A 24,112-nucleotide genomic window follows, 5' to 3' on the forward strand; every position below is an offset into this window, starting at 1 on the left:
ATTACCTCTCATCAACATGCAAAATATTCCTTTGCCGGGGCTCCAGATGCGATAACCCGGCACCATCATCATCATCATCATCACGTATCTATACGTGGGTATACATTTGCGTGTTGGCAGACGTACAAAAGAGCCACACACAGACTAACGCAAGACACACTCGCACACACACAAAACATAGGTATAATTACGGCTAATCGCTCTCCCCCTCTTATCTTTGATACGGACTCTCTCTGTGGTAATGATGAAAAGTCGTGAGTTCAAAAGTGACGAATCACCCTCAAAAAGCCGAGCTTTATTACCAGACATAATGGATGAGATTGCCTGTGATTTTTCATTTCTTTATACCTTCTTCTTACTTTTCTTCTTCTTTTTGTTCTTCGTTGACCAGTTGATTCAATTAAAGCGCACCAAACAATACCATTCCATCTATAAACGGAGAAAAGAGTTCCAAAAAATGAAGGGAAGGCATATAACGAAGCAGAAGTGGAGCTTCGAGGTCGGCGTTCCAAATTTTTTTTATTTTTTATTTTTTTTAAAGATAGACATTTGTAATCATTATTTGGCTAGAAACTTACACACATTTAACCAAGACAATGTTAAACGAAGAGCGAAGCGAGACGAAACAGCTACAATCATGTGGATGGCTTCCAGCTGGCTGGTGTTCGCACTAATTCGATTATGAGGCGATACAACCCACCTGACAGCTATTTGAAGAAGTGAAGTTCACTTAACTTTATATCCAGAGACAACTTGGAGAAGTTGCAAATGAAACAAATGCGGCAGTTGAGCCGTCGAAAGCTAAAAAAAAAAAAAAAAAGGAACAATGCATTGAAATTGTTTTGTAGTTGTTGTTTTTTTTTTGGGGGGGGAGGGGGTTTAAATATAGTCTCTAATTATCTTCTGTTGGCATTTACAAAACTTTGTAAAAAAAAATTGTTCAAAACTCTTTTGGCTGGTGAATTTTCGTCGGCAGGTGAACAAGTTACAAAGATGGCTGCGCGGCAGGTGTGAAACTGATGCATTTACGTGGATCCACCCTCGTAAAAAGAAAAGGAAAAATGTTATTAATCAAGTGACGGCCATTTATAAGGGGGAGAGGCAAAAGAGCAAAAGGTTTCCCAAAAAAATGCCCACTAATTTCGACACGAATTAATTGGAGGGCAGAGTGTTTTAGGTCGGTTGATAAATGGGACATGTTCCTTTAAGCTGCGTGTATGTTTTTCAGAAAAAGATTTTTTTTTTTTTTTTTCTTGCCACAAAGCATTCCGTGAACGTCCTGAAACAATTTAGTTCAAAATTATTGAGTTAATGTAATTCTTCGGGTTTTTCACTTCATGACGAGAAAGTATCAGATAAAATGAAGCCGATTAAACATGAATTTTCGGCCAGTTATTTGACATGTTTCGGAAGCGATGTGAAAAACGCAAATGGCATTTCCGTTTGCGCCCACCATCTTCTTACATTCCAAAGTGGTGGCGAATAGAAGTAAAGGCAAATGCGAAGGAAGGTCGCCTGTATACTCTTACACAAAACACAAGAGGCATTCCTGCATGGCCAAGTAGGCAGACCATCTTCTTAAATAGAATCAAATTTTCAGTCGGTTAAAGGTTAAAGCCTCGTAAAAAGATATTATACAACAGTTTTCTTCTTTCTTGTTGTATATCAATTCTTGTGGTGCCCTCTTCTTCCAGCCCTGTCGACGTTGACGATAAAAACTCGTCGCACATAATGCCCACTTTTGACTTCGTCTCCTTCAAAAGCATAGAGAGGAGCAGGCAAACTGAGCCAAACATCTCTTCACATCAATGAGCGCGATCCTCAAGTTCATCGGTGCTTATCTAAATCAACCTTCAGGAATGATAATAAGCGCACTATTTTGCGTGTTGTTTTTATATCTTGTGGCTAGGACGCTAACGCTTTCAATCGATTGAATGTGTGCCGTTGTGCGTTGAAGATAAAAAAGAGAAAAGGGTATAGCGACAGGAAGAAAAAAAAAAAGACGAGAGGGTACTAGGGTTCTAGCAACCGGAGACGCACGGACACCGGCCATTGTTCCCAGCTCGACGACGAACGACATGATGGCGGCTTACAAAAGCTCCATTATAATAATAACAATCAAAAAAGATGAAACAAAAGAAATTCGAAGAGAAGTTTTGGGAGGGTTAGACTCTTCCATCCGATTATTATGTGAATGTACGCCACCCCTCCAGCCCTTCTGTTCCTGGACGGCTATTGAAAAGGACACTGGATAGGTCGGTTGTCGTCATCGTGAGCGCGTACAACAGCTTTTCTTTATTCCGATGAGAAGGAGGAAAAAAAAAAAAAAAAAAGAGGAATATTTATAAGAGAAGAGGGAGCTACTTATTTCACCGGCCGGATCGGATATCCCCCCCCTTCACCCTCGATTGCCGCATCTCCGATGAGAAGCTCCCCATCATTCTTCCGTACGCTTTGTATGGCGCACGTAAGAGAATTTTGACGGAGAAGTCCTACATAGATTTGAAAATTTCCCTTTGGAGTTTTGAATAACACAACAATAGACCAAGATACGAATAAAATGGATTGACGGGGTTCTCTTTGAATTCCGAAAGCCCTTGGCTGCTCTTTGAGCCCATATTCGCTTGATTCAGAAGATGAACAGGAAGAACCTCTTTTACAAAAGTGAAAACCCAATTTGAAAAAAAAAAATTATAATAAATAAAAGTAGGCCTCTAATAAATATAAGGAATGACGATTAAAGTACGTCCAGGACATCTGGCTCGAGCATTCTCAAAATGGCTCGACCAATTCAAAATTGTCGGGTATACAAAAAGCCTGCGATTATCGTTCCAAACTCCGTCAACGATTCTTCCAAAGAAAGCAGTTTCAACTTTCAAGCTGGTCTTCACACGCTATAGAGTTTGCTCATATTTTCGAAGCTTGTCGAATGCTCGTCAGTGGCAAACTTGCAATTTATGTCAAAGCAAACATTGATGAGAAATAAATGAAACCGTAAATGTATCCGTGAACAGCGTGTGTCCAAAAGTCCTGTCGTATATGGATGTACAAATAGGTTAGTTTACCTGACCAGTTCACCTGCCAGCCAGTCCTATTCAACCCTATCCTCTTACCTTGACACACACACACACTCACACACACAAAAGTAATAACCGGAAACTTGTTAATCCTTCAAGTTGTGGTCAATTATCTGCTTAAGAAAACAAAGATGCTGCTGCACAAATAGCTGCACATCAGGATAAGCTATAAGAAGACTGAAGGTGATAGAAGGGGCAGAATCCATTGACGAACTAACAGAGCAGATGTCCTCTTCCATGAATCAATAGGGTATCTTCTTATTGTGCTCATTGCTGTTGTTGTTGTAGAAGACAAGGAAGTGTTGAATGCTGATCTATTGTTTCATTCAATGCTTGAAAAAAAGAAAGGGAAACGTACTCAATCCTCTCTTCCATCACAAACAACACCTTTCAAAATACTTCCATGTACGGAAGGGGGCAAAAAGGATGTGACAAAAAAACAAAACAGAGAAAAACAAGAATAACAAAAATAACAAACAAGTTTATTTTCCGATTGTTATGGTGGGAAGATGCACTTTATTTTTTCTTTCTTTCTCAGACGATGACTATTAAGAATAGAGAAATTGCAAACTTGGGTCCGAAAGGTATCCCTGCTGTTAGGATTTATTCAAACTCGAGTTTGTGCTTGTCCCATGGTTTGCGATAACGACTAAGATGCGGAAAAAAAAAAGAAATTAATTAGGCTGTGACTCCCTACCGAAGCTTTGTATTAATACGTTACTCTACGCGTACGAGTCCATCTTTTTTGGCAGCAATGACAACAACAACAACAGCAACAACAATAGGAACACAAGTAAAACAGCAACAGCGTTCACCCGTTATTCCCCACAAGTGGAAAGGCGTCGCCACAATGTCGAGCTGTAACAATAAAAACACTTGGATAGATTAATAAAAAGAAAATATACATGCAAGTGCACAGTAAGTTTTGACTGTATTGAAACAATTTCGTTGTTACGCTCAGCTTTACAAACAACCTAACGGATGTTGGGTGAATCGTCAAAAAAAGTGGAAAGAGGTGGACGAAGGCAGTGCGCGTTGCGCATTCCACGAGAGACAAACAATGGATCGCTTGATTAGGCCCTCAAGCGCAGAAAGAGACGCGGGAAAAAAAAATCGATTCGATTCGATGTGGTTTGAGAGAAGAAAAAAAAAAGGAAAAAGGAAAAAAAAAAAAAAAGAACAATCAATGTTGTTGATGGAACTTTTTCTTTCATAACACAACATCTCCCCGTTTTCGGTTACATCTTCATCGCGCCCAAATGAACAGCCAAACACCTGTTGAATGCTGCAACAACACGTCCGCGTTGTTGTGGGATATTTTTAAGATGACAATTCAAGATGCCGCGCCCCGTCGATTCAGTTAGGGAGTGGGCTGCCTCACTGAATCGTCGCTAATTATTCGACTCTCGTTCAAAAAGATCGTGACTGGCAAACTCTGGACAACAGTCATTTAGTCTGGTACGTCGAAGATGTTTTCTTCCTGTAAAGATTGCTGCACTCTTACTTCAACAAAACACGAGAAAATTCTCAGAAATCGCTCACCCACTATTTAACTTTGTCCGAACCTCCATAGTGTAGTAGGTACGTCTTTAGTGCGCTACCTTATATACAATTCCAGGTTTAACTGCCACTTTTGGGGGAATCCTCTTGACGATAATACAAAAGAAAAAATAAAATCATCGCATCGTTAAAGTGAAGTCTGAAAGTGAAATATTTAGCGAATGTTGCACAAGAAAAATGCGGACCAAAGATATTTCTATGAAGATCCAGTGGGTCGCGCGACAGGCCTGTTTGGAGCTCGGAAAATAGGTCATGACATTCTTCAAGTAATTCTGTGAAAAACACCTCCGTATGGAGCTTACACATCAGTGTCGTCAAAGAGTCAGATGATTTATCGCGCTGACTGCGCTATTTCACTCCCCCTTACAGTTCTTAACTTTTCTTTTTCATTTTCTTTTAAAGCAGACATACATAGGTTAAGTGAAATACTAACAGAGCAACGGCTCTCTTCCCCTACCTACCCCCTCTACCCAGAAATCTATTTCGTATCAGTAAGAATCTATGTAATCATTGGAGTGCGAATGACGCCCACCGTATAGTGGTGACCGCATACCTGCTTCCCATTCATTCGTAACACATTCCAGTGGTCATCCGATACGAGTTGGCATAGGATTCCATTATCCGTATCTTTTCCATCAATGATTCAAAAATATATTATTATTGCAAAGCCTCTTACCTGAAAGGTCGTCTTTCATTTAGATTACACTGAAATTTCCCGATAGGGATTTTCTATCAAAGTTGTCAACCTTTTTAGAATTTCCCGCTAGATGGCGTCTCACTAGATGGCGTGTTATTTTGATGGCTTCTCGATTATCGCGGCGATTTTCTATTATATGTGTCATCTTCAAAATCGCCAAAATCGATGTCATCTTTTAGGCGACATAAAGATACGTACGATTGCCAAGTTTTTGCTACGATCGGCTTGATCTAGACTCGTTCAAGAGTGTAAAGTGACAAACAGCGACATCTAGTTTTACATATCTTAACGGGAATGGTTTCTTTCACGTCCCCCATAGGTGGTGTTGTTATTTTGGTTGGTTATTTTTGTTGTCGGCTGAAGGGTGAATTTTCTATGATGTATGATTAGATTCAAAATTCAACGAGATATCACAATCACAAAAATACACTTTTTTTTCATTTGCGACTTCTACTTTTTGAGTAATAAATTACAATTAAAAAGGTATTTGCGCTATAACTACTTCGCTTGCGTTTTATTAAAAAACGACATAGTTAACAGGAAAACTAATATTCAAGCCGAAATCAGCGTTGTATTTCGAGTATAACGCGTGTGTTTTCATTGAATTCTAAGAGATGTCGATTTTTGTGGATTTTGACGAAAATAAGAAGGCTTTCCCACTTTTTAATTTTTTCTAAATTTTAGATTTTGTATAAAATACATGATTTTTATTTTTAATTTAACCACAATCACGACACGCAAGTTTTATTTAACGTGAGGCTTATAGTTTTTAAAATAAACGTTTAAAACGAAGCGGCAGTGCTGGCGCGCCAGCAATGCGTTGGTCCTATTTATTTAAAAAAAACTGGCTTGATGAGAAAACAAATAGTTTACCCGCATTCAGCGTTAAATTATGATCTTAACGTGCAATTTTTAACTGTCCCACGTGAACAGATCTGTTTTCAGGTTGTGACTATAGAATTTGATCAAGTTTTGAATTTCATGCTTTCGATTTGGAACGTCTCACTATCGGAAATACAAATCTCAAATAAAAAGGACCTGATTTTCGTGATCCTCACATGCGATTTCGGTCTAAGGACGTCTGAATAGTGTTTGGTTATCTAAAACGTACATTTTGGCTTTATGAGACAAAATTCAAGCTCTCTTCGCTCATTTCAGGCACTCCTCCATTTTTACGGTACTACTCCAGAGAAGGAACTATAGTTGAAATCCTTCGTCTCGGAGCAGTAGCACGACATTTAGTTGAACAACAATATCTAGACAAAAGCTGCATGGCCTTACTTGTTAACTTTTATTTGATCACTGAACGTCGACATTATTTATTATGCACACTTTGTATGTTCCGTAATGACTCTTGTTGCATTGCTCAGTCAAGCGACATTCTTTTCAATTCTGGTAGCCTTCATCTATTCTCCTTACGAGATCCGGCAGTTGACAGATGAGGTATAATTTGTAATCATACTGATTTAGGTAATCAAAATCGTAAACGTGCCAGCATCCTTGAACAGTTTGTCCTTCACGGAAGTCTTTGACGATTAAAAAAAGACGATCTCTGATACAACCTGTGTTCTTTGCGGCGTCGCTTTCCTGACGTTTAGCCTCGCGAATCATTTCATTATAGTATTCGATTGTTCCGCAGAAATTTTCGTACTCGCTCGCATTATTGGCGTTACGGTCGATATGCGTTCGAATCTGTAGCTCTTCAATGTCCAATAGCGTTTTTGTATCATCTGCCCAGTGAACTTTGGTTGGATCCTCGGATGAAACATTAAAATAGCCGCCGCTCCAGATAAGTGTTCGTCTCTGTGGGTCCCCATTGTCTTCTCCGAATATCTCAAAGGAATGACGCTCTACGATCTTGTTGATCTCAGTATCACGTGCTAACGTAACAGGGGACAGCATTTGAGCTCCAGGAGCGAAGTTTTGACAGGTCTCAACAGCAACCCTGTAGGAAGCTCGGCCGGAAAAAATTGCAAACTCGTTTGCCAATACTTCGTTGTTTGCCTCCTGCCGAAAATCTCCGATGACCTTACGTTCAAACCTAAAAGGAAGACTGGTTGTTGAAACTTGGCAGACAAAATTAAATTCGAGATGTTCTGTTTCGTAAATCAGTGAGCTGTATAGTTGCCAGCAGCCTTTTTTCTTAGATGACCGATAGTCTTTGACCACGTAAATCAGAGTATTGGTGATTGCTCCTTTCTCTTTTAGTTCGCTCATTGAAATTTGAAGAATTTCACTTGCCTGATTGGGATTGCAGAAATTTTGATGCCATTCGGATACACTGGTGTCATCAATCCAGCGCATTCGATTGATTCCGTCAAGCTCCAAGTCTATGTATCCACCAGTCCACAACTGCTTTCTGAATCCAGTGAAAATATTATCGTCATCTGCAAACAGCTGATTATAGAGATCCTCGATACGCTTGTTAAACAGTTTTTCTTGTTTTTCAGACTGTATGGTCGACAGATTGCCACCTCCACCAGGTAGGGATCCACACACCTTCTGAGCTTTCGAAAAGGACATTCTGCTGGCATAGAAATAATATCTATAGTTGGGTGAAATTTGCAAGTCCTCTGCTAAGAAAGTATGACCCGTTGTACGGTTTGCTATGCAACGCAGAGGTACTGCATTAGAGCTCGGTGTTGTTTCTTGTTCTTTTCTCACTGCAGAATCATTAAAAAAGAAAACTCCAATAACGATGAGTGCAATCAGGAACACGATGCTGCAAACAACGCCGATAGTTACATTCCGATTCCATTCAGGATGGTTCCTTATATGAGAACGATGATGGACTCCATCCTGGAACACATAGCTATTCCCTGGACGACGTGTATGCTTATTGGGAATTGTTTCTTCGACCATCGTGTTCAAGAGCAGTGTGCGGAAGCAGAGTTAGCAATGAATCGGAAATGCCTCATATGTGTCGAAATTAATGTCAGAGTACCTAATGGTTTCCAAATTTTACAGGCTTTTTCATTTGAGAATAACAACTAACTACGAGCCTGATGTCTGCGTTAAAAACAATGTTGACAGCAGATTATAACCCACAAAGTTCATTCGGTATAACTGACTTTCGAATAGTCATAAGAACCAAACGTGGTGTGTTCGTTGTTGAAAACTGTTAGCGACACATTTCACCGTTGCTTAAAAAAACATGATTTTTCTGTTGCCATGCCTAAAGAGTAAAAACGTCTGTAAACTTGCAAAGAATACACGTGTAACATGATGTACTGCACGAAATTTGCAAGTCTCCTAGATTGCAACTACTGCTGCGAAATTTCTCGTTATTAATTGAACTGAAAGTTTTGCTAATTCATTCATTAAATGTAGCTTAATACATTGTTTACGTTTTACGTACCCAAACAAGTCAAGTTGTTCAGCAACGCCTCTAGCGACAGCAACAGGAAACTTCAAGTTACAGCGGGATTTTAAATAATAAAATTTCAACATAAGCATGTTGATTAAAGTTTAACTTCAAGATAGCCTACCAAAATATTGATGGAATAAGACAATAAGTGATAACCTTTCATGTAGGTACTGAATAGTGAGCAATTATCAGTTTGAATTGGCACGGTGACGGTGTGGATGCATTCAGTAGAAAAACGTCGATGACGGGTTTTGTTAAATGACAATTTATTGTACGATCTCATTCGAGTTTGTTCCGCGCGGAACACAATCCAGCTCATCTTGACTTTTGCCGGCCCTTCCTGAAATAAAGTGACTGGGTATAGGGCAAAATCATCGTGTTACAACATGTTTCAGAATAAAGATGTCTGTAGGAGGTAAGGGGAGAGCAGATGATGACGAAATGTTTTTATGGGAGTACTGTACGAAACACGCCATTAGATAATAGCTAAAGAATCCACAGAAAATTACAGGCTAGTCTAAATCAATTTACCGGTGTTAATAGATAGATTAGGGTAAACAGATTACGAGATAGAGAAGAGATGTCGTAAGAATGGTAACACAATGAGGCAAAAGCATACAACGATGTCGTTGAGCAACACACACGATAAATGTGACAAGCGCATACACATAATAAAAAAAGGTTTTTTAATCAATTATTAACGTTGGTCATCATTTCTAAGCCGAAAACATTGCAATTAAAACCATACACTATCATTATGAAAGAAAAGCTACGTGACGTCCACTTGAAATAGAAATGACGCGGTCGAGTTAACTTTCGACTTTGGCGCTAACAATTGCACCAGAAATGATTCTGGTATACGTTTCATTTCCTTTCGTATTCAACCGTCTCTTGCAATACACACAAACACACACAAAACTAAACAACAAAAAAAGTGAAATAAAATTAAAGGAAAAACGAGATTACCAAGTGGTGCAAGGTCAGAAGTCCAATAATAGCGGCAATGTTTGGAAAAGGACAAGACAAACGGAGGAAGCAATTTGAAAAGAAAAATGAGACTGGAGAGCACTGATGCGTCAAAGTTGGCAATGTACAAGGGGGCGGGGGATGTGTACACTGGCACATTTGAATGGAGAGGCAGTGGTTAATGAAATACATGGAAATGAATTACTACACTCTCAAAACTAATGCACTTCACGGTAGTTTGGCCAACCCGATGTGCCTGCAGCAGACTTGTCTTTTTAGTTCATCAATATTTTGTAACTTTTACTTACTACCTGGTAACTAAAAAATTGCAAATACCTCTGTCAAGGATGGAGTCGACAACACAGATGGCCAGATGGTTCATAAATAATTGGCCAAGGCGTCGTACAGGAAGGCATACTGCATTGGGTACTCCACCATACGAGTCCTCTGCGAGCGCAGTTTTCTGACTGTGCTGAAAACATCGACGTACTCTTCTGTTTTAGCTTGTTCGATCAGAATGCATAAGGCGGCCATGATTGAGCTACGAATGTTGCCAGTGCTGCAATGGATGCAGGCCGATCCGGGCTGGAGTTGCCGAGCACGAGCGGCAATGGTTTCCGTAGCGACTGTTACAAAGTGGCTGGTCTGTTGTGGTGCCGGAACAGTGTCATCTTCAAGACCATTTGTGCAGCGTCCCCATCCGAGATACTGAATTTGCGTTGTCCGGATCTCTTCCCGCGTTTTGCTGCTTCGGACGATAAAGTCACGCTGAATGTAGCCCGGCAAAGTGACAGTGGAGACATGTTTAACAACGATATGATCGTGAGTGACTTCTTGATCATCATCAGGCCAATATTGTGGACAGCAAGAGCTGTCTGATGCATCGCCCATTTCTGACAGCATGACTATGACTACAATATTGTGCTCCAGCACCATTCGCCAGAAATCACGCTGGGTCGAGTCCATGGGATCCTGAGTTAGGATGAAAGACTCGGAATTGTCGTATCCTTCGATAAACGACGCGTTTATATAAGTTGAATAATCTCGCCCAGCTACTGGGGTCAGAATGACACGATTTCGATCGAACGGGATGGCAGATTCATAACGGTTCTTGGCACGGTTTTCTTCAGATGATGCTACACTCATCGGTTTGCGATCGTCAAATGGCTGTTCAAGCCTATCAAACTCCTCTTCGAGCAGGGATTTAGTCCGGCCTTCCGTTTTCATTCGCAAGTTAATCAGCGCGTTCTGGTATAAGATATAGAAATTTGTAAGAACCTGACAACTTGATGTACTGTAAATAGTGCAAAGAAATACCTGAAAACTTGCTACGGCAATCTCCGTATTCCCAAACTGCACCCATTCCATGAGCGTTCGGTATACAAAAATGTATTGCCGAAGCGATTGGACCAAGAAATTACGCTGATGACGGAGATCGCACACCGTGTTCAATACGGAAATAGAGCCTTCTTCCTCGATCTGCTGAATCAAATGATCAATGGCCACCAAAGTACCCGTTCGCCCTACACCAGCACTACAATGAATTAGAATTGGCCCTCTGTCCGTACTGTAATCTTCGTTCAAACGGCGTAGAAAACGTAAAATTCCCATGGCATGTTCTGGTGCCTGGAAATCTTTCCAGACTAGATAGTGGTATTGAAATACAGGACGAACTTCACGTTCCATAATGCCCAATTCCGGGTCGGTAGGGGTGCCGACTTTTGGTCGCGAAACCTGATACGAAAATTATCGATTAGAACATTCCGTACGCATCTGACACGATAACAATGACAAACCTGTAACTCTCTCACAACGTATTCCGAATAGCGCTTTTCTTTTACATGAATCACACGGATATCGCCAAAAGTCTTGTCTCCTCGAGGACTTTTAAGTGTACCGATCACCGTTTGTTGTTGGATGTCGACGGTGCTGCCGTTGGATGGCGAGTGCGTGGTTCCACCATTCGATTGCGTCTCGGCCACCGGATCAACATAGAGTGGTTCGGGAGTAGATGCATTTCTTGAGGGGTCAGGATCTGGCCAATACTGAAAGCACTTGGTCTTGTTGTACTCTTCTACGTTGGTAAGCATGACGATAATTTCTACACGTTGTTCCCATGCCATGCGCCAGAAGTCAAACACAGTTCCTTCCATCGGTCCTTGTGCGCAAACGAACTTCTTTCGCTCTTTGTAACCCATGACGAAGTTTGCGTTAATATATTCAGAATGCGTACCTCCGTTAATGGTGTTCAACTTAACTCGTGTCTGGTCATACGCTAGCATAAAAAAAAAAAATAGTTAAAAAGTTAGAGCTTAACGTTTAGCAGAATTCATGCGATTTTCGACAAATATATGCAGCGCTTACCTTTAATATCAGGATACCGATTCTTGGGCATGTTCTCCCTTGCATCCGAAGCTCGTGTTGTACGATCAGCGAATCGCTCGGGTAAGAGTTCATATTCGTGCTGAAAGCCATAATCAGCATTCTGATGCCGATCCATGTATGCTTGAAGTATTTCCTGTTTAGGTATTGGGGCTGCGGATGTACTAGGAGGTGATACTAGTAAATGGCGACCGTCACGAAAACGACTCCATAGATGACGACACGAACTACTCAGCGACATTTCAACTCCTTCACTTTGAGCAACATGTTTGGAGTAACGACGTAAGAAGAAGAGACTGCTGACAATCAACAGCAGGACAAATGCCAGCCCGCACAAAATCCCCAGAGCAACCATAAGCACAACAGAGCGATCGGCTGCTTGGTAAGAGGGGATCGGTTTCGGAGTCATGGGTGCTGCATACTGACTGTAGACGCTTTCAACCTGCCCACGGATACTCGGAGAAAATAGCTGCAAAAATTTCAAGTATTCTGAGGTTAGCACACGTTGATATTGTAATGGCAATCAATGAGAGTACCCGAACAAACAATGTATAGTTGCTCTCTGGAACCAAGGCTCCATCGTCAGACAGCACCTCAAGGTTAATCATATTAGAAGGCGAATCTCGGGAGGAGCTCCTTTCAACACGGTCCAATTTGTCTTCGTCATCTAGCTCTTCTAATTGAACCTCTGCTTCAGAAACCTTCGGCCACTGAATGACAGAGCATGATTTGCAAGGTGGATTTCTTTTATCGATGCGACTGCCATCACCCAAAGAAACATAGTCAGAAGGAAGCCGATCGTAATCAAACAATTCGGCTATATATGCTCCGGCTCCCTGCCTATGAACTTCTTCGTACGTCGACAGCGGCAGAAGATGCGGCTCTGGCAGCGAAGTAAGTAGCTTGCCCTCTAACATTTTAACTACCACAACGGAGTAGCAGCAAATGGGGCCTTTTCTCTGTGATATCTTGGGAAGGCTAGTCCGTAGGCCCCACCTCTCAGCCCTTTGGTAACGCGTCAACGCAAGCCCACCTAAGTTCTCTTTATCCGGAATGGAAGGTGGCATTTGGCACGTGGCGTGTGATGCCTGTCCATGTTGTATTCTTGTTTCGGCTTTTACTTGGACACTGTAGTTTGTATTTGGAGGAATGTCATCAAAGAGCGCTGTAAATTTCGTGCCATCCACGTTCTGGGTCATGGGACCAAAGTCGTCCCGTTGATGTTGATTTAGCTCGTTCAAGTAGTGTGCAACTCCGCTTAAACTTACCTATAAAAAATACAAGTTCTAGTTAGCGGGAAAAAACAAAAAACTAGTTATATCCACTTCAATGGTACAAACCGAGAAATGGATGAGTTGTCCATTTGGATGAGCTGGAGCTTCCCAAGTGACGGTAACGAAATATCGATTTCCATTCCGGTCACACAGCATCTTTACGTTACGGGGAGGGGAAGGCTTGCCATCGATGGTCTTGTCCTTGACGGGCTCAGAGAAGTTTCCACAATGACCAGTGTACCTATGACATGCCTTGACCTTGAATAAGTACATGGTAGCTGGCTTCAGATTGGTAAAAAGGTGGACAGGTGAACCATCTGCTGCCGGTATTCGGATGATTGTATCTTTGCCTCCTTCGGTATCTTTGTAGGATGACACATAATATCCGATGAGATGGCGAATTTCCTCTGGTGGTGCGGTCCAACCGAGTGTGAACGAATTTGATGTTGAACCTTTAATGTCAACTACGGGGGTGTACTCGGCTTCTGCGGATATGGTCCTAACAGCCTCTTTATATTTATCAGGGTGACTTCTACCCATCATGTTTTCTGCTTCGATTTGGATATGATATGCTACATCGGGCTCGAGATCATTGATCACCAAACTTGTTGCCGATACATTTGGTGCAATACGGCTATACTGCCAGCTCTCTTCACCATCCTTCAAATACTTAATTTGATAACTGCGAATCGGAAGATTACCATTGTTTAGAGTCCAATTAAGGTAGATACTACCATTTCCGACTCCTAATGCAAAATCTACCGCCACTTCAGGTTTAGTTTGGACGAAAAGGATTACGGGTTTGCTCTCCATTCCGGCTTTATTAGTAGCATGGCATACGTAAGTGCCATTATCAGAACGTCCGACATTTTCAAATTCTATCTTGGACGAAACCGACGTTCCCTCTTGCAGGTGGGTTACATTAAGTTTCTGCGAAGTCGATTTAATTTCAACTCCATTTAAAGTCCACGATATGTTGGGTGCTGGGTATCCATTAGCCGAGCAATATAACGAAGCAAACGAGCTAATATTCACTGTTGCATCTTTTGTCAGGTTGATCTTTGGAACAACTGGAAAGAGTATTTGGACACTTTTCTCAGATTCTTGTACACCATTCTGGTCTCTATCAATAGACACCTGGCATGTCAAATTCCCAAAATTGGAAATGTCACAGGGAAGCATTAGGTAGTATATGGCAGATCCATTAAAGTCTTCAGTGGATTTAAATTTTTCTTCATTCACTTCCTTGCCGTTGAGTAGCCAGGTTGCTCTGATTCCACTTGTTTCATGGTGCTGTGCAAATTTTGCTTCACATGTCACAGTTAATGGACAGTCGCTGGAAAATTTGAGGTTTTCCACAGTCAAGCAGTCTGCAGGAAAAATAAATTCATCTATTATCTTCAGTGACAAAAGGTTGGAAAAGGACTCACCTGCAGAACAAATAATTCCGACAATGACTATGAATACAACAGTACAGGAAACCAATTTTGAGATTCCTGAAGATTCATCTGAAGTAAGAAATGACGGTTTCATTCTGGTCTTGATTTTGCCCATATTTGCAGTAGCTCCAATCAGCTAGATGCAGCTGACCAAGTTACTCCTGCATAGCAACAACAAAATCAATGATCAGAATCCCATAAAAACTGTCAAAAGTTTACACTATGTTTGATCAAGATGAAACAATAGACACCAATTTCACTTTTACGCCGGCTTTCCAGTTCTAAGCCCACTATGTACAAGTTGAGTTCAGGTGGATTCAAGACTATAGAGGCCAAGCTAAGTAGCTAATGTCATTAAAAAGCGGCAGAACAAATAAGAATGGGAGGCAAATCAGAGAACAACTTACGTGACAATATTTAGTACTTCAAATGCGGGCACAATCATCAAATGTCAAAACTGTTTCATTTGATGCTGACGATTATCCCACAATTCTTGCTAGAGGGAGAAGCAAAAACGCAAAAAAACGAAATAAATTGAGGACGCCATGGTAAGAGTTAGCCACCTAGCGATCAAACCGGAAAGAATGTTTTTGCCAAATTCCAGCCGGCTTTTTTCGGCGACGCACACGGTTGTATGTTTATTAATACAATGTAATACATTCCTTATTTGTGTTTACTGCGACGCAGTTACTACATCTTGGGCGAAATTATTCGGCACCCTAACCGTCCTGATACCGATGGATGTTTCAAGACCTTGAACCTTGAATTGCCATTGTGTTTATGTCTCTACTTTTATTCTGTTATTAGGCCGTCCACACTGCCACATTTTGGCATTCTTGCGTAGTTTTGTTGCATGTAAGTACACGTAAAACAAATCATCAAAGTTATTTCTCATCCGACTAACGTAGGACCTAGAAAGCCAAAATCCTGGTGGCGAAAGTGATCACAATAACCACATAATTATTTATCCGACACACGGGGAAAATCTGCGTTAGAGTGTTACTAAACCAAGCCGTAACTTCCACGACGAATACAAAATACAACTTCACAAGAAAAATATGGATTCATTGTTTCAGCATTACGGAAAGACGACAAGAATCTATGATTTGAAATTTCTTCTATATTTAAGAATGATAAAACTTTATCCGCGTTCTCAACAATATAGTTCATAGGTCATAGTTCTGATAATAGATTCTGTAAGCATTTTAAGAAAAAAAAGAAGGGAAGTAAACTCTTTAAAAGCCTACAAAACCTCGAATAGTTATGTAGAAGCTAATGATGGAGGAACCTTTACAATTTAATCATAAATTGCGTGCTTACCTTTTAGTAGTGGAAAATGACATAGTATTATTCTACGATCATGAAGATTGCTGAATGTCCCTGGAAACGTCCCTGGAAACGCAGCTTGATATTAGGTCTGTTTATGTTAATGCATGTTTTTTTCAATTGAATTACTGGTCTGAGAGACCGATACGCTATGCTGTCATTTGTATACATCCGCACTGTGATGAGTGTGATCCTTCAACATCCCGGGCGGCTGGCTGTAACTGTGTTCGGAACTAGAAAAGCACATGGCTGCCACCCTTCTTCCCGTCACTTTTCAGATTGAACAAACAAAAATCGAAGACGGAAACCACAGTCCGCATGGCCTACGATGTTTATCAGGAAACGTGTAGCCTGCGCTCATTCTCTGAATGTTTACGCAATTCCGCCTCTAAATGTTGTATAAATATAGAACGGATGCTGGTGCAGGACCATAATGCCATGTCGTTGAAGGCGGACTTGATGTCGATTTCATACAATTATGTTGCTACATTTTATGCAAAGTAAAACCTGCTTCAACCATGGCACGTTGAAGCAAGATAACTTTCCATGATAAGGTTGAAGGTTAAAAGTAGAAAAAAATAAAATAAAATATTCATCTCGTTATTACGAAACAACTCCACGAAACCCACCCAAGAATGTTGGAACGCTATAGTTTGACAAAGTATACTGCTAATTTGCGCCTTGTTCACGTTGCCAATGCCAATCGTAAAAAGAAAATGAATCACAGGGACTTGAACAATTTTATTCGTGACGGCAGAAAAACAGGTAGGCGCTGGATATAAGTCATTCGTTTCTGAGTCAGATAATTTCGTCACGTCCCGGAAACGAGAAGGCGGTTAAATTTGTGGTACTCGATTGTCCTTGGACGTTCTCGAAGGGCTTATTTGACATGAGCTTATTAGGTATACAGTATGAGTTACAACACCCGTTGCAGACATATATCATAGTTACCAGAATATACGCCCCGTTCCCTTCCAAAGATTGTCGAGACATCGAAATAAACAATCATTGTCTTTCCAAAGTCTGATTGAAAAAAAAATATACATACATAAATTGTAATTCCAAAAACCATGTAGAGCCTAGTCTTCGTGGATATCTTGGGTATGTTGAGACAACACAATAGTATTTAAGAACCATTGCTCTGTTTTCTTTAAAATTTTAGAATTTGCCCGTCATATCATATTGGGCCTTGCCTAACAGATCATCCCTGCTGAAAATGTTCAGCGCTGGATGAGTGAACGGGATGAGCGAAAGAGTCCGGTTGAAGGTAATTTGGTGACTAAAAAGAGAAAACAACAAAACGAAGAAAATGTAAAATCAACTCTATATATCAACGTAAAATAAACCACATTTACTTGATACAATGCAATAGTTCCACTTTATCTAGATGATCTTCTACACGATCTTCGACGGATAGCAATCTCCAGTTGCTAGATAAAGAAGACGGCGTAAAATCAAAAATCTCCGACCACCGATTAGCGATTTTCGCATTCAGTCTGGCATTAGCAAAGTCATCTTTTGGGTACCAAGTTTAATGGATTTAGTTTATGAACAAAAGCCCTTAAAGTAATCGGGCTTTCAGATTACCACGCTGTCCCGGATAGTCGAGCGAAATGCATTGAAACTTCATCGCGTAAGACACCTCGATGCTTGGTTGACTGGCACAGAAAATATAGCAGGTTATTTCGTTACAATCTCGGGTTCGAAGTTGTCCACAAGTCGTCACTACGAAACACTCGCTGCAGCTCCTCAAGAAAACGCTGCAGTATAAACCAAAAATTTTTTATTACGTTGGTCCTTATATTTGATTTGCTGAAAACAATTTATGATAGATCAATACCTGCCTCTAACAGGCCCCAGAATGATTTTGCAATCTATGCAATCATCGACAAAGACGCTATCAAACGACCCTGTGACGAGAATTAAGGATCGCTTGCATCCCTCAATCGTAAACTGTTGTCCTTGGTTGACGAGGGTTCGACAAATGAATTGACCGTTCAGATTTTCTAATCGAAATTGGCTCGCATCAGTGTCTGTTTTTCTATCCCTATGTTTTGAAACAAACATTCACGTCGTGGTCATGTAAATACAGTAAAATACTAGCGTAAAAAATGTTCAAACATTGTCTAGAAAACCAAACTAACCAAGAATAAACGGGCGGATGAATCGGAATCGAATTACCATGACGTATTGGGATTGTTACGTTGTTGGCATAATCGTCACACCGACTGCTGATCCAGTTGTGAATTAAGTTGAACACGTTACCCATAATAAAGCGTCGATTTGTCAACAACAACGAGGCCGGAACGCCGTCCAAAAAGAACGGATGTCATTGTGTTGAAGAAGCCGTTGTGGTTGCCTAGCTACCCGAATTCCCACCCACCTATCGACCCATACGGAGGCTAGAGGTATACAATTGGAAGCCTTTTATTTCGAATTTCACGTAAACTAATTCACTTATTCATAGTCTTATAATTGTTTGGGAGGATGGGCACTGTAATCTAAGGACCAGAACGAAAGACTTTTATGAAAAAGACCTAAATGAAAAAATACCTTTTCTTTGTTTGAATTTTTACAACGCGAACGTTAGAATTAAGAAGAGGGAAAAGAAAGAATTAAAAAAGAATGAAACACCGATGCGTTGAGCATCACTAGGAGCCATTGTAGTGCTTGTAGTTTTTGTCACTGTAGTAGGTGTCGCTGTAGCCGAACTACTGGTCGTTGTAGGACTCTGCGTTGATGTAGAAGATGTCTGTACAGTAGATGCTACTGTGCTGGTTCTTGTGGTGGTAACAGTTGACGGAACGGTAGTGGTGGTAATCGGTGGGGGCTCCGACCCAGTAAGATAAACCATAGGTGCAGTGTAAGATTGAAACCCCTAAATCAGCAAATGATACGTAATATACGTCAATGAATTGCATTGCTAAATATTTGTTGTAATCAATCTTCATATTTATGTCCTAGGCGTACCGTTGTACTTCCCGAACTAATTGTGAAATAAATCGTAGGAGGTGAAGGTCCAACTCGTTGCATTCTGACGGTCACCGTTTGTGTCTCGTATGGCTTCGCAGGTGTTAAGGTTCCGCCGACAATGTCACTATCTTTGACCAATACAGCCGACGTAGGAATACTTCCTTTATCGTCGATGATGTCACTAGGATAACTGCTATAAGCCAGCCTGTACGACGCAACGGAATCTGCCAAGAAATTAGGCAGATTAAAGTCGTTCGTTGCACTGTTGAGATTAGGTACTAAACTCGTATACCATTTTTGCCGTAGCTATTTTGAGGAGCAGTCCATTTGAATGTAACATTATCGTTAACCGAATGGACGTAATCGATCATAAAATCCATAATACGAAGTGGTTTCTCCTACAAATAGATCGTAATAGGATGTTTCATTTAAAAAAAACCTAAAAAACTAGAGAACAAAAGTTTACCTCGTAAAAATTCGCGGCCTGTACTTGAAGATTTTTAATATAGGGATACCAACGCTGGAAAGAGGTGGTAGAACCTCCTTCGGTGAACGACGGATCTTCAGCTACACCGAAAATTATATTCGTAGAATGTTAATGGAAAAATCACGTTTGATATTAATGCGCTAGGTCTACTCTGATCGATGGGCATGGAGCGACCCGAAGGAGGGTTGAATGGCGCAAGTGGATCGTTTCTTCGAAAACCGTCCAATCGAACAGAAATGCGGTAGTTGCCGTTGGAAGGACTTGTTGGTGGCCTGTAGAATCCTGAATAGATCCCGTCTCTCTCAAGTAAATCAGGATCTGATTTTAAAAAATGTCACGTTAACAGAGAAAAAGGAATTGTGGCTTCTACGAGATCACAACGACGTACAAAGACCGTCGTCACGCAAAGAGATGTTCTCTGTGATTCCAGTTGGTCCGTGAATCATGGCAACGGCAGACTTTAGTGCGCGAGAAGCCATGTAGCCTTTACGAACTGAAGCGTAGACCAGGAAAGACGTATCTTCGTTAACAGCAGCCATGTTAAGAACACCTTTAAAGTTGATGAAACAAAAAACAATTGAGAAATTCTTTTTTTAAGTTGTTGAAACAAGACAAAGTCATACCGTTATTTCCGCTGGTGTAGACTTCAACCTCGACAACCCGAGTTTCGGCTTGGCCTCCTCCGCCAACGTGAACGGCAACATTGTTACCCAGAACTTCAATAGCCTCCACATAGCCTGTCATTTCAGCTCCAGACGTGCTAACCGAATATGTGGCAGTCACGCTTTTTGTTAGCTACTCAGAAGAGAAGAACCTTTAGAACTTTTTTCCCGCGGATTGCACTTTGAAAAATTCTCATTACCGGTGTTAGTTGAAATGTGTGAACTTTGTATTTTTTATCCCAACTCAAATACAATTGCTTGTGTTCTTGTGACAGCAATGTATAGGTCGTGCCATCCGTGTTGTTAACACTGATTTCGTAGTCACTGGTTCGTGAAACGGGCACGAAAAAATGCAATTCTATCACGCTATCCAAGTAGTCTACAGTGTAAAATCCCCGGAAAGGTTTTGAAGCAAGAGTCGTGAACTGATCACGCACAAGCTGTAAAAATAAGAATAAATGGTCATTGATGGGAGTATACCTCATAATAAGCTGTTGGTTTTGCATTTTACTTGTATTCTTCGGTTTTGATACCGCGACTCCCCGGTGAGCTCAAGAGTCTTATTAATTGCACTTGAGAAAACGGACTGATAGTTCGTAGAATCGGCAGGAAAATGGGTTCCACCAGACATTAACGTGCTCCTGACGAGCACATTATTACTGCCGAATTCGAACGTTACCAGGCGTGCACTGCGTGAATTAAGTAAGTGAGTAGCCTCGCATTCCACGTTCATTTGTTGTTCTCCGGTGATATCGTTCAGTTTAACCAGCAGGGCGATTGACCCCGACAAATGAGTGAACTCGGTCAAAATATCACCGACGTCCAGAATTGCTTTCTCTAATAACAAGCCTTGCCCAGCTGATCTAGTCAATGCTGTCACCTTATTAACCAGAATTTGCTCGTTTTCAGACACCTAATTTGTAACAAAATGCGATTTTTAAAAATGTATGAAATATAATGTTCAATTCGATATTTATTTTTCAGCCTTACCAATACGGGAGATTGTATTTCAGTTAGATATCCACCTAAACGACCATTCGAGGTAACGGTAGATCCGCCCATAGTTGCGATGCCTACAAAAGATCTGGGACTGAGCGCCGCTAGTTGTGGAATCATCCTTCGCGCTATTTCTGTTTTGATGTTATTGAACACAGTCTAAAATAAAACGGATTCACGTTAGGGTGGCATATTCCACTTATTCTTCCGTTAACAAAATACATTATCGGCTAAAGTGTGATTAGACGTGTCCAGGACTATGTAAACTGCTTGCGATGCACGGACTAGATAACTGAATTGCGGTGTCGTGGGGGTGTTACTAGCCAGAGGACTCAGGTTGCTGAAATCGGGATTCTTTGTAATGACCGTTTTGGTACTCCGATTGCGACACCAGTAGTTTTGCTTGTTCGGAGCTGCTCGGTCGTGATTATTTTCATCGGAAAACTTGGAAACCTAAGGAATAACAAATCTTAAAATTTAAGACGAAAAAATGAAAAGAATTTCTTATACCGTAGGTAGAAATGGCATAAACATCAAGGATGATGACGGTCCAGTTGTGGCAGTCATATCGGCGATGAATCTGCATTTGAGATCAGCACCTGGCGCATCTGAGGTATTTGGATAAGTACAATCTCCTCCCGTCCTACGCGTCAACGAGAAACCCGTCAATAACGTTATCTGAGGTGCAATTATTTTGATGACGTGACTCACGCATTCTTGTAAGATCCCTCTATCTTGCTGTCGTTGGAGCCTGTAAGCTGCCATTCGCCTCGAGGATTTAAGTAGGTGTAGGGAAATTTGGCACCTAGGTCGCTAAAAGTCTCCGGAATTCCATGTTCATCATGAACTCCGTATCGGTAATGGGCGAATTCGTGAAGTATTACCTTAGCTATTGTAAATTGATAATCAAATCAAAAGAACGCGAATTTTTATTTTTATCGATTTTAGACTAGATGTTACTCCGTTTGTTATAATTTTAAGCTGAATCAGTCATGAATATATACCTTACGATCTGATAGCCATGAATACATGTTTAAACGTAACAACCTTGAGTGGCTTAATCTTAAATAATTTACAATCGTCTCCAAAACCCACCAGCTATATAGCTTACCTTTATCGCCATACTTGGCAACAGTTGCGCCATTGACGTCGAGGAAAAACTGGGGCGGCGCAATGATGTATTCACCTGGCTGGCCACACATTTTAGAATTGTAGGACCGTGCTGGTTGGATCAGAGATTGCGCTTCATTTTTTGTGGTTTCGATTCGCATATCAGCGTTCAAGTAATTATGCCTTAACGTTCCGATATTAAAATAAATTTTCATCATTCCATTCAAATTGATCAAACATTTTTTACTTGGATGTCGCCGTGACTTGGGTGCCACTGAGAATACTGATCCATGAACTCGGCACTAAAATGTTGACTTTTTGGAAGTAGAGCATGTTATCGGTCGCGTCAAAAAGCATTCTAGACGTAGATGTCAATGTCGCCTGTTTTTAATGGAAAAAAAAGTTAAACAGCTTCCTAGTAAACTCGTCTAATTAAGAGTTAAAACAGCAAAATCACTTTGAGAGCGTCAAGGAAGGGAAGTCGTTGATCGTCTGCCATATCCATTGCATCCTCAGAGATTGCAACGGTGAATTCGTAACCGTTTCTGTCCAAGCTGATGGCTGCGCTCGTTCCCAACAAGATCCCCAAAACGAAAAATGCGACAGCCAATCGAATCGTTGTTAACGACCTGGCCGACATGGTGTTCTGTGGTAAAATTTTAAAAATAATTAAAAAAACCTGAAAGAAGACACAATAAGGTCTATTCTGTACTGTCACCGAGAATAAACTAAAATGATTTCAGCTCAGTTTGCGGCTTTTACACTTGAGCTTGGCTGTAAAAATAAAAATAATAATGTTCTCATTTGACCACCTCCTATACAGCTGCAAGATAAGATGGAAGAATGGTATTCGTATCAAAATCCAGTGGATCGACGGTTAAGCTTTGTCTCAAGATGTCTGACTAATATTGTTCAACCTTTTGAGATAATCAAGGGACTGACTTGAAATAGAAAAGGCGATGAAATGTGCTGGAAGAGCATCTCTATTACCAGACTTATAGGCCATAAGCTTATTTGTGTTCTTTTTGAACCATTTTAATCGGATGACGCACTAAAAGACGTTTTGCAATATCGTTCTTTTCACTTTTAAGGATATAAGCCTGTCGTAAATCCCACAATCCAAAATCCGCATTCATAGGGTAAATAAGATTTGTTCGGGTATTTTACTTTATCCTGAACTTACAGTGCATGCAAGCGCAGGCATAGTCAGAAAATTTGCGTAATTATTTAGTGTTGCAATGTTTGCAAACACCGAAATGATCCAATTTAAAGAACAAACTTGTATGTAAACGACTCTTCATTTGTCATGTGGTAAAAGGATAGAATGCTGCGATAGCGTTTCAGTGTTGATGCTTGTGGATGTTTGACTCACTGGTATGATCTCGACAGCAGGATTAGGCGCTGACTTATGAAAACGAAAGCTTATTCTTTTGCGTCACTTCTTGTCGACCACCTGCTGATAAGTTGGCTCATTTGTATTTCAATTGTGTGCCGTCCGTTGTGAAAGAAGGGTGACGCAAGTGCTAGGAGACCAAGGGTCCAATAAAAATATGAGAAGCGAACTACTAAACAAGCATTACATTGCATATGAACAAGGCTGTAATAGGTTTTACTTGCCACCAGCTGCACATTTTGCCGAGGTGTCTACAGCACATTATCGCACACATCCTTTGAACAGCTCTCACCTGTTGCGTCCTTGGAAATTAAAATAATAAAAAAAAAAACTCAGCCAAGTTAACATTATTTGTATAAGCCAGGCGGTTGGTCATGTATACGCGATGAGTAATTATTTTCTT

The 24,112-nt window shown here is 40.8% G+C and overlaps 4 protein-coding genes across 7 annotated transcripts; all 4 read right to left on the bottom strand.

The window, feature by feature from the left end:
* Window positions 1-6,421: 6,421 nt before the first annotated feature.
* LOC116931850 lies at window positions 6,422-8,831 on the bottom strand. The gene has a single exon (XM_032939502.2). It carries the CDS (start codon window positions 8,194-8,196, stop codon window positions 6,721-6,723), a length of 1,476 nt encoding a protein of 491 aa, XP_032795393.2. The 5' UTR covers window positions 8,197-8,831; the 3' UTR covers window positions 6,422-6,720.
* Window positions 8,832-8,950: 119 nt separating this feature from the next.
* LOC116930370 (tyrosine-protein phosphatase 69D) lies at window positions 8,951-16,101 on the bottom strand. 4 transcript variants are annotated; one of them, XM_032937784.2, is made up of 9 exons: window positions 15,170-15,331; window positions 14,754-14,923; window positions 13,390-14,693; window positions 12,586-13,317; window positions 12,032-12,518; window positions 11,464-11,942; window positions 10,985-11,401; window positions 10,004-10,915; window positions 8,951-9,923 (listed from the first exon to the last, which is right to left on the bottom strand). In XM_032937784.2, exons 2-8 carry the CDS (start codon window positions 14,875-14,877, stop codon window positions 10,046-10,048), a joined length of 4,413 nt encoding a protein of 1,470 aa, XP_032793675.2. In that variant the 5' UTR covers window positions 14,878-14,923; window positions 15,170-15,331; the 3' UTR covers window positions 8,951-9,923; window positions 10,004-10,045. The 4 variants fall into 4 exon arrangements, with proteins under 4 accessions (XP_032793675.2, XP_032793676.2, XP_032793674.2 ...); XM_032937785.2 differs by lacking the exon at window positions 15,170-15,331 and adding an exon at window positions 16,083-16,101 and having other exon boundaries at window positions 8,951-10,915; XM_032937783.2 differs by having other exon boundaries at window positions 8,951-10,915.
* A 708-nt stretch (window positions 16,102-16,809) lies between these two features.
* LOC116930372 (protein XRP2) lies at window positions 16,810-18,368 on the bottom strand. Its single transcript, XM_032937788.2, has 5 exons — window positions 18,233-18,368; window positions 17,929-18,135; window positions 17,676-17,848; window positions 17,444-17,603; window positions 16,810-17,367 (listed from the first exon to the last, which is right to left on the bottom strand). Exons 1-5 carry the CDS (start codon window positions 18,355-18,357, stop codon window positions 17,247-17,249), a joined length of 786 nt encoding a protein of 261 aa, XP_032793679.2. The 5' UTR covers window positions 18,358-18,368; the 3' UTR covers window positions 16,810-17,246.
* A 131-nt stretch (window positions 18,369-18,499) lies between these two features.
* LOC116930371 (calcium-activated chloride channel regulator 3A-1) lies at window positions 18,500-23,053 on the bottom strand. The gene is made up of 17 exons (XM_032937787.2): window positions 23,035-23,053; window positions 22,774-22,962; window positions 22,564-22,697; window positions 22,318-22,499; window positions 21,918-22,095; window positions 21,717-21,849; window positions 21,429-21,659; window positions 21,201-21,365; window positions 20,722-21,123; window positions 20,411-20,650; window positions 20,172-20,343; window positions 19,937-20,098; window positions 19,699-19,866; window positions 19,528-19,628; window positions 19,354-19,459; window positions 19,059-19,285; window positions 18,500-18,966 (listed from the first exon to the last, which is right to left on the bottom strand). The coding sequence occupies exons 2-17, from the start codon at window positions 22,954-22,956 to the stop codon at window positions 18,661-18,663; spliced, it is 3,090 nt and encodes a 1,029-aa protein (XP_032793678.2). The 5' UTR covers window positions 22,957-22,962; window positions 23,035-23,053; the 3' UTR covers window positions 18,500-18,660.
* Window positions 23,054-24,112: the final 1,059 nt, after the last annotated feature.

This window comes from Daphnia magna, linkage group LG9 (genome assembly GCF_020631705.1).
Source record: "Daphnia magna isolate NIES linkage group LG9, ASM2063170v1.1, whole genome shotgun sequence".
In the NCBI taxonomy this organism is placed as follows: Eukaryota; Metazoa; Arthropoda; class Branchiopoda; order Diplostraca; family Daphniidae; genus Daphnia; species Daphnia magna.

Coding starts and splice junctions, on each gene's coding strand:
- LOC116930370 (XM_032937785.2), bottom strand. CDS start 14,877: ATGGGCAAAATCAAGACCAGAATGAAACCGTCATTTCTTACTTCAGAT. Junction 13,318..13,389: donor GACAACTCATCCATTTCTCG/GTTTGTACCATT, acceptor TATTTTTTATAG/GTAAGTTTAAGCGGAGTTGC. Junction 11,943..12,031: donor TCGGTATCCTGATATTAAAG/GTAAGCGCTGCA, acceptor TTTTTATGCTAG/CGTATGACCAGACACGAGTT.
- LOC116930372 (XM_032937788.2), bottom strand. CDS start 18,357: ATGGGTAACGTGTTCAACTTAATTCACAACTGGATCAGCAGTCGGTGT. Junction 18,136..18,232: donor CATCCGCCCGTTTATTCTTG/GTTAGTTTGGTT, acceptor TTCAAAACATAG/GGATAGAAAAACAGACACTG. Junction 17,604..17,675: donor CGACTATCCGGGACAGCGTG/GTAATCTGAAAG, acceptor GGTACCCAAAAG/ATGACTTTGCTAATGCCAGA.
- LOC116931850 (XM_032939502.2), bottom strand. CDS start 8,196: ATGGTCGAAGAAACAATTCCCAATAAGCATACACGTCGTCCAGGGAAT.
- LOC116930371 (XM_032937787.2), bottom strand. CDS start 22,956: ATGTCGGCCAGGTCGTTAACAACGATTCGATTGGCTGTCGCATTTTTC. Junction 21,660..21,716: donor TTATGCCATTTCTACCTACG/GTATAAGAAATT, acceptor GTTATTCCTTAG/GTTTCCAAGTTTTCCGATGA. Junction 19,867..19,936: donor TTTGCGTGACGACGGTCTTT/GTACGTCGTTGT, acceptor TTTTAAAATCAG/ATCCTGATTTACTTGAGAGA.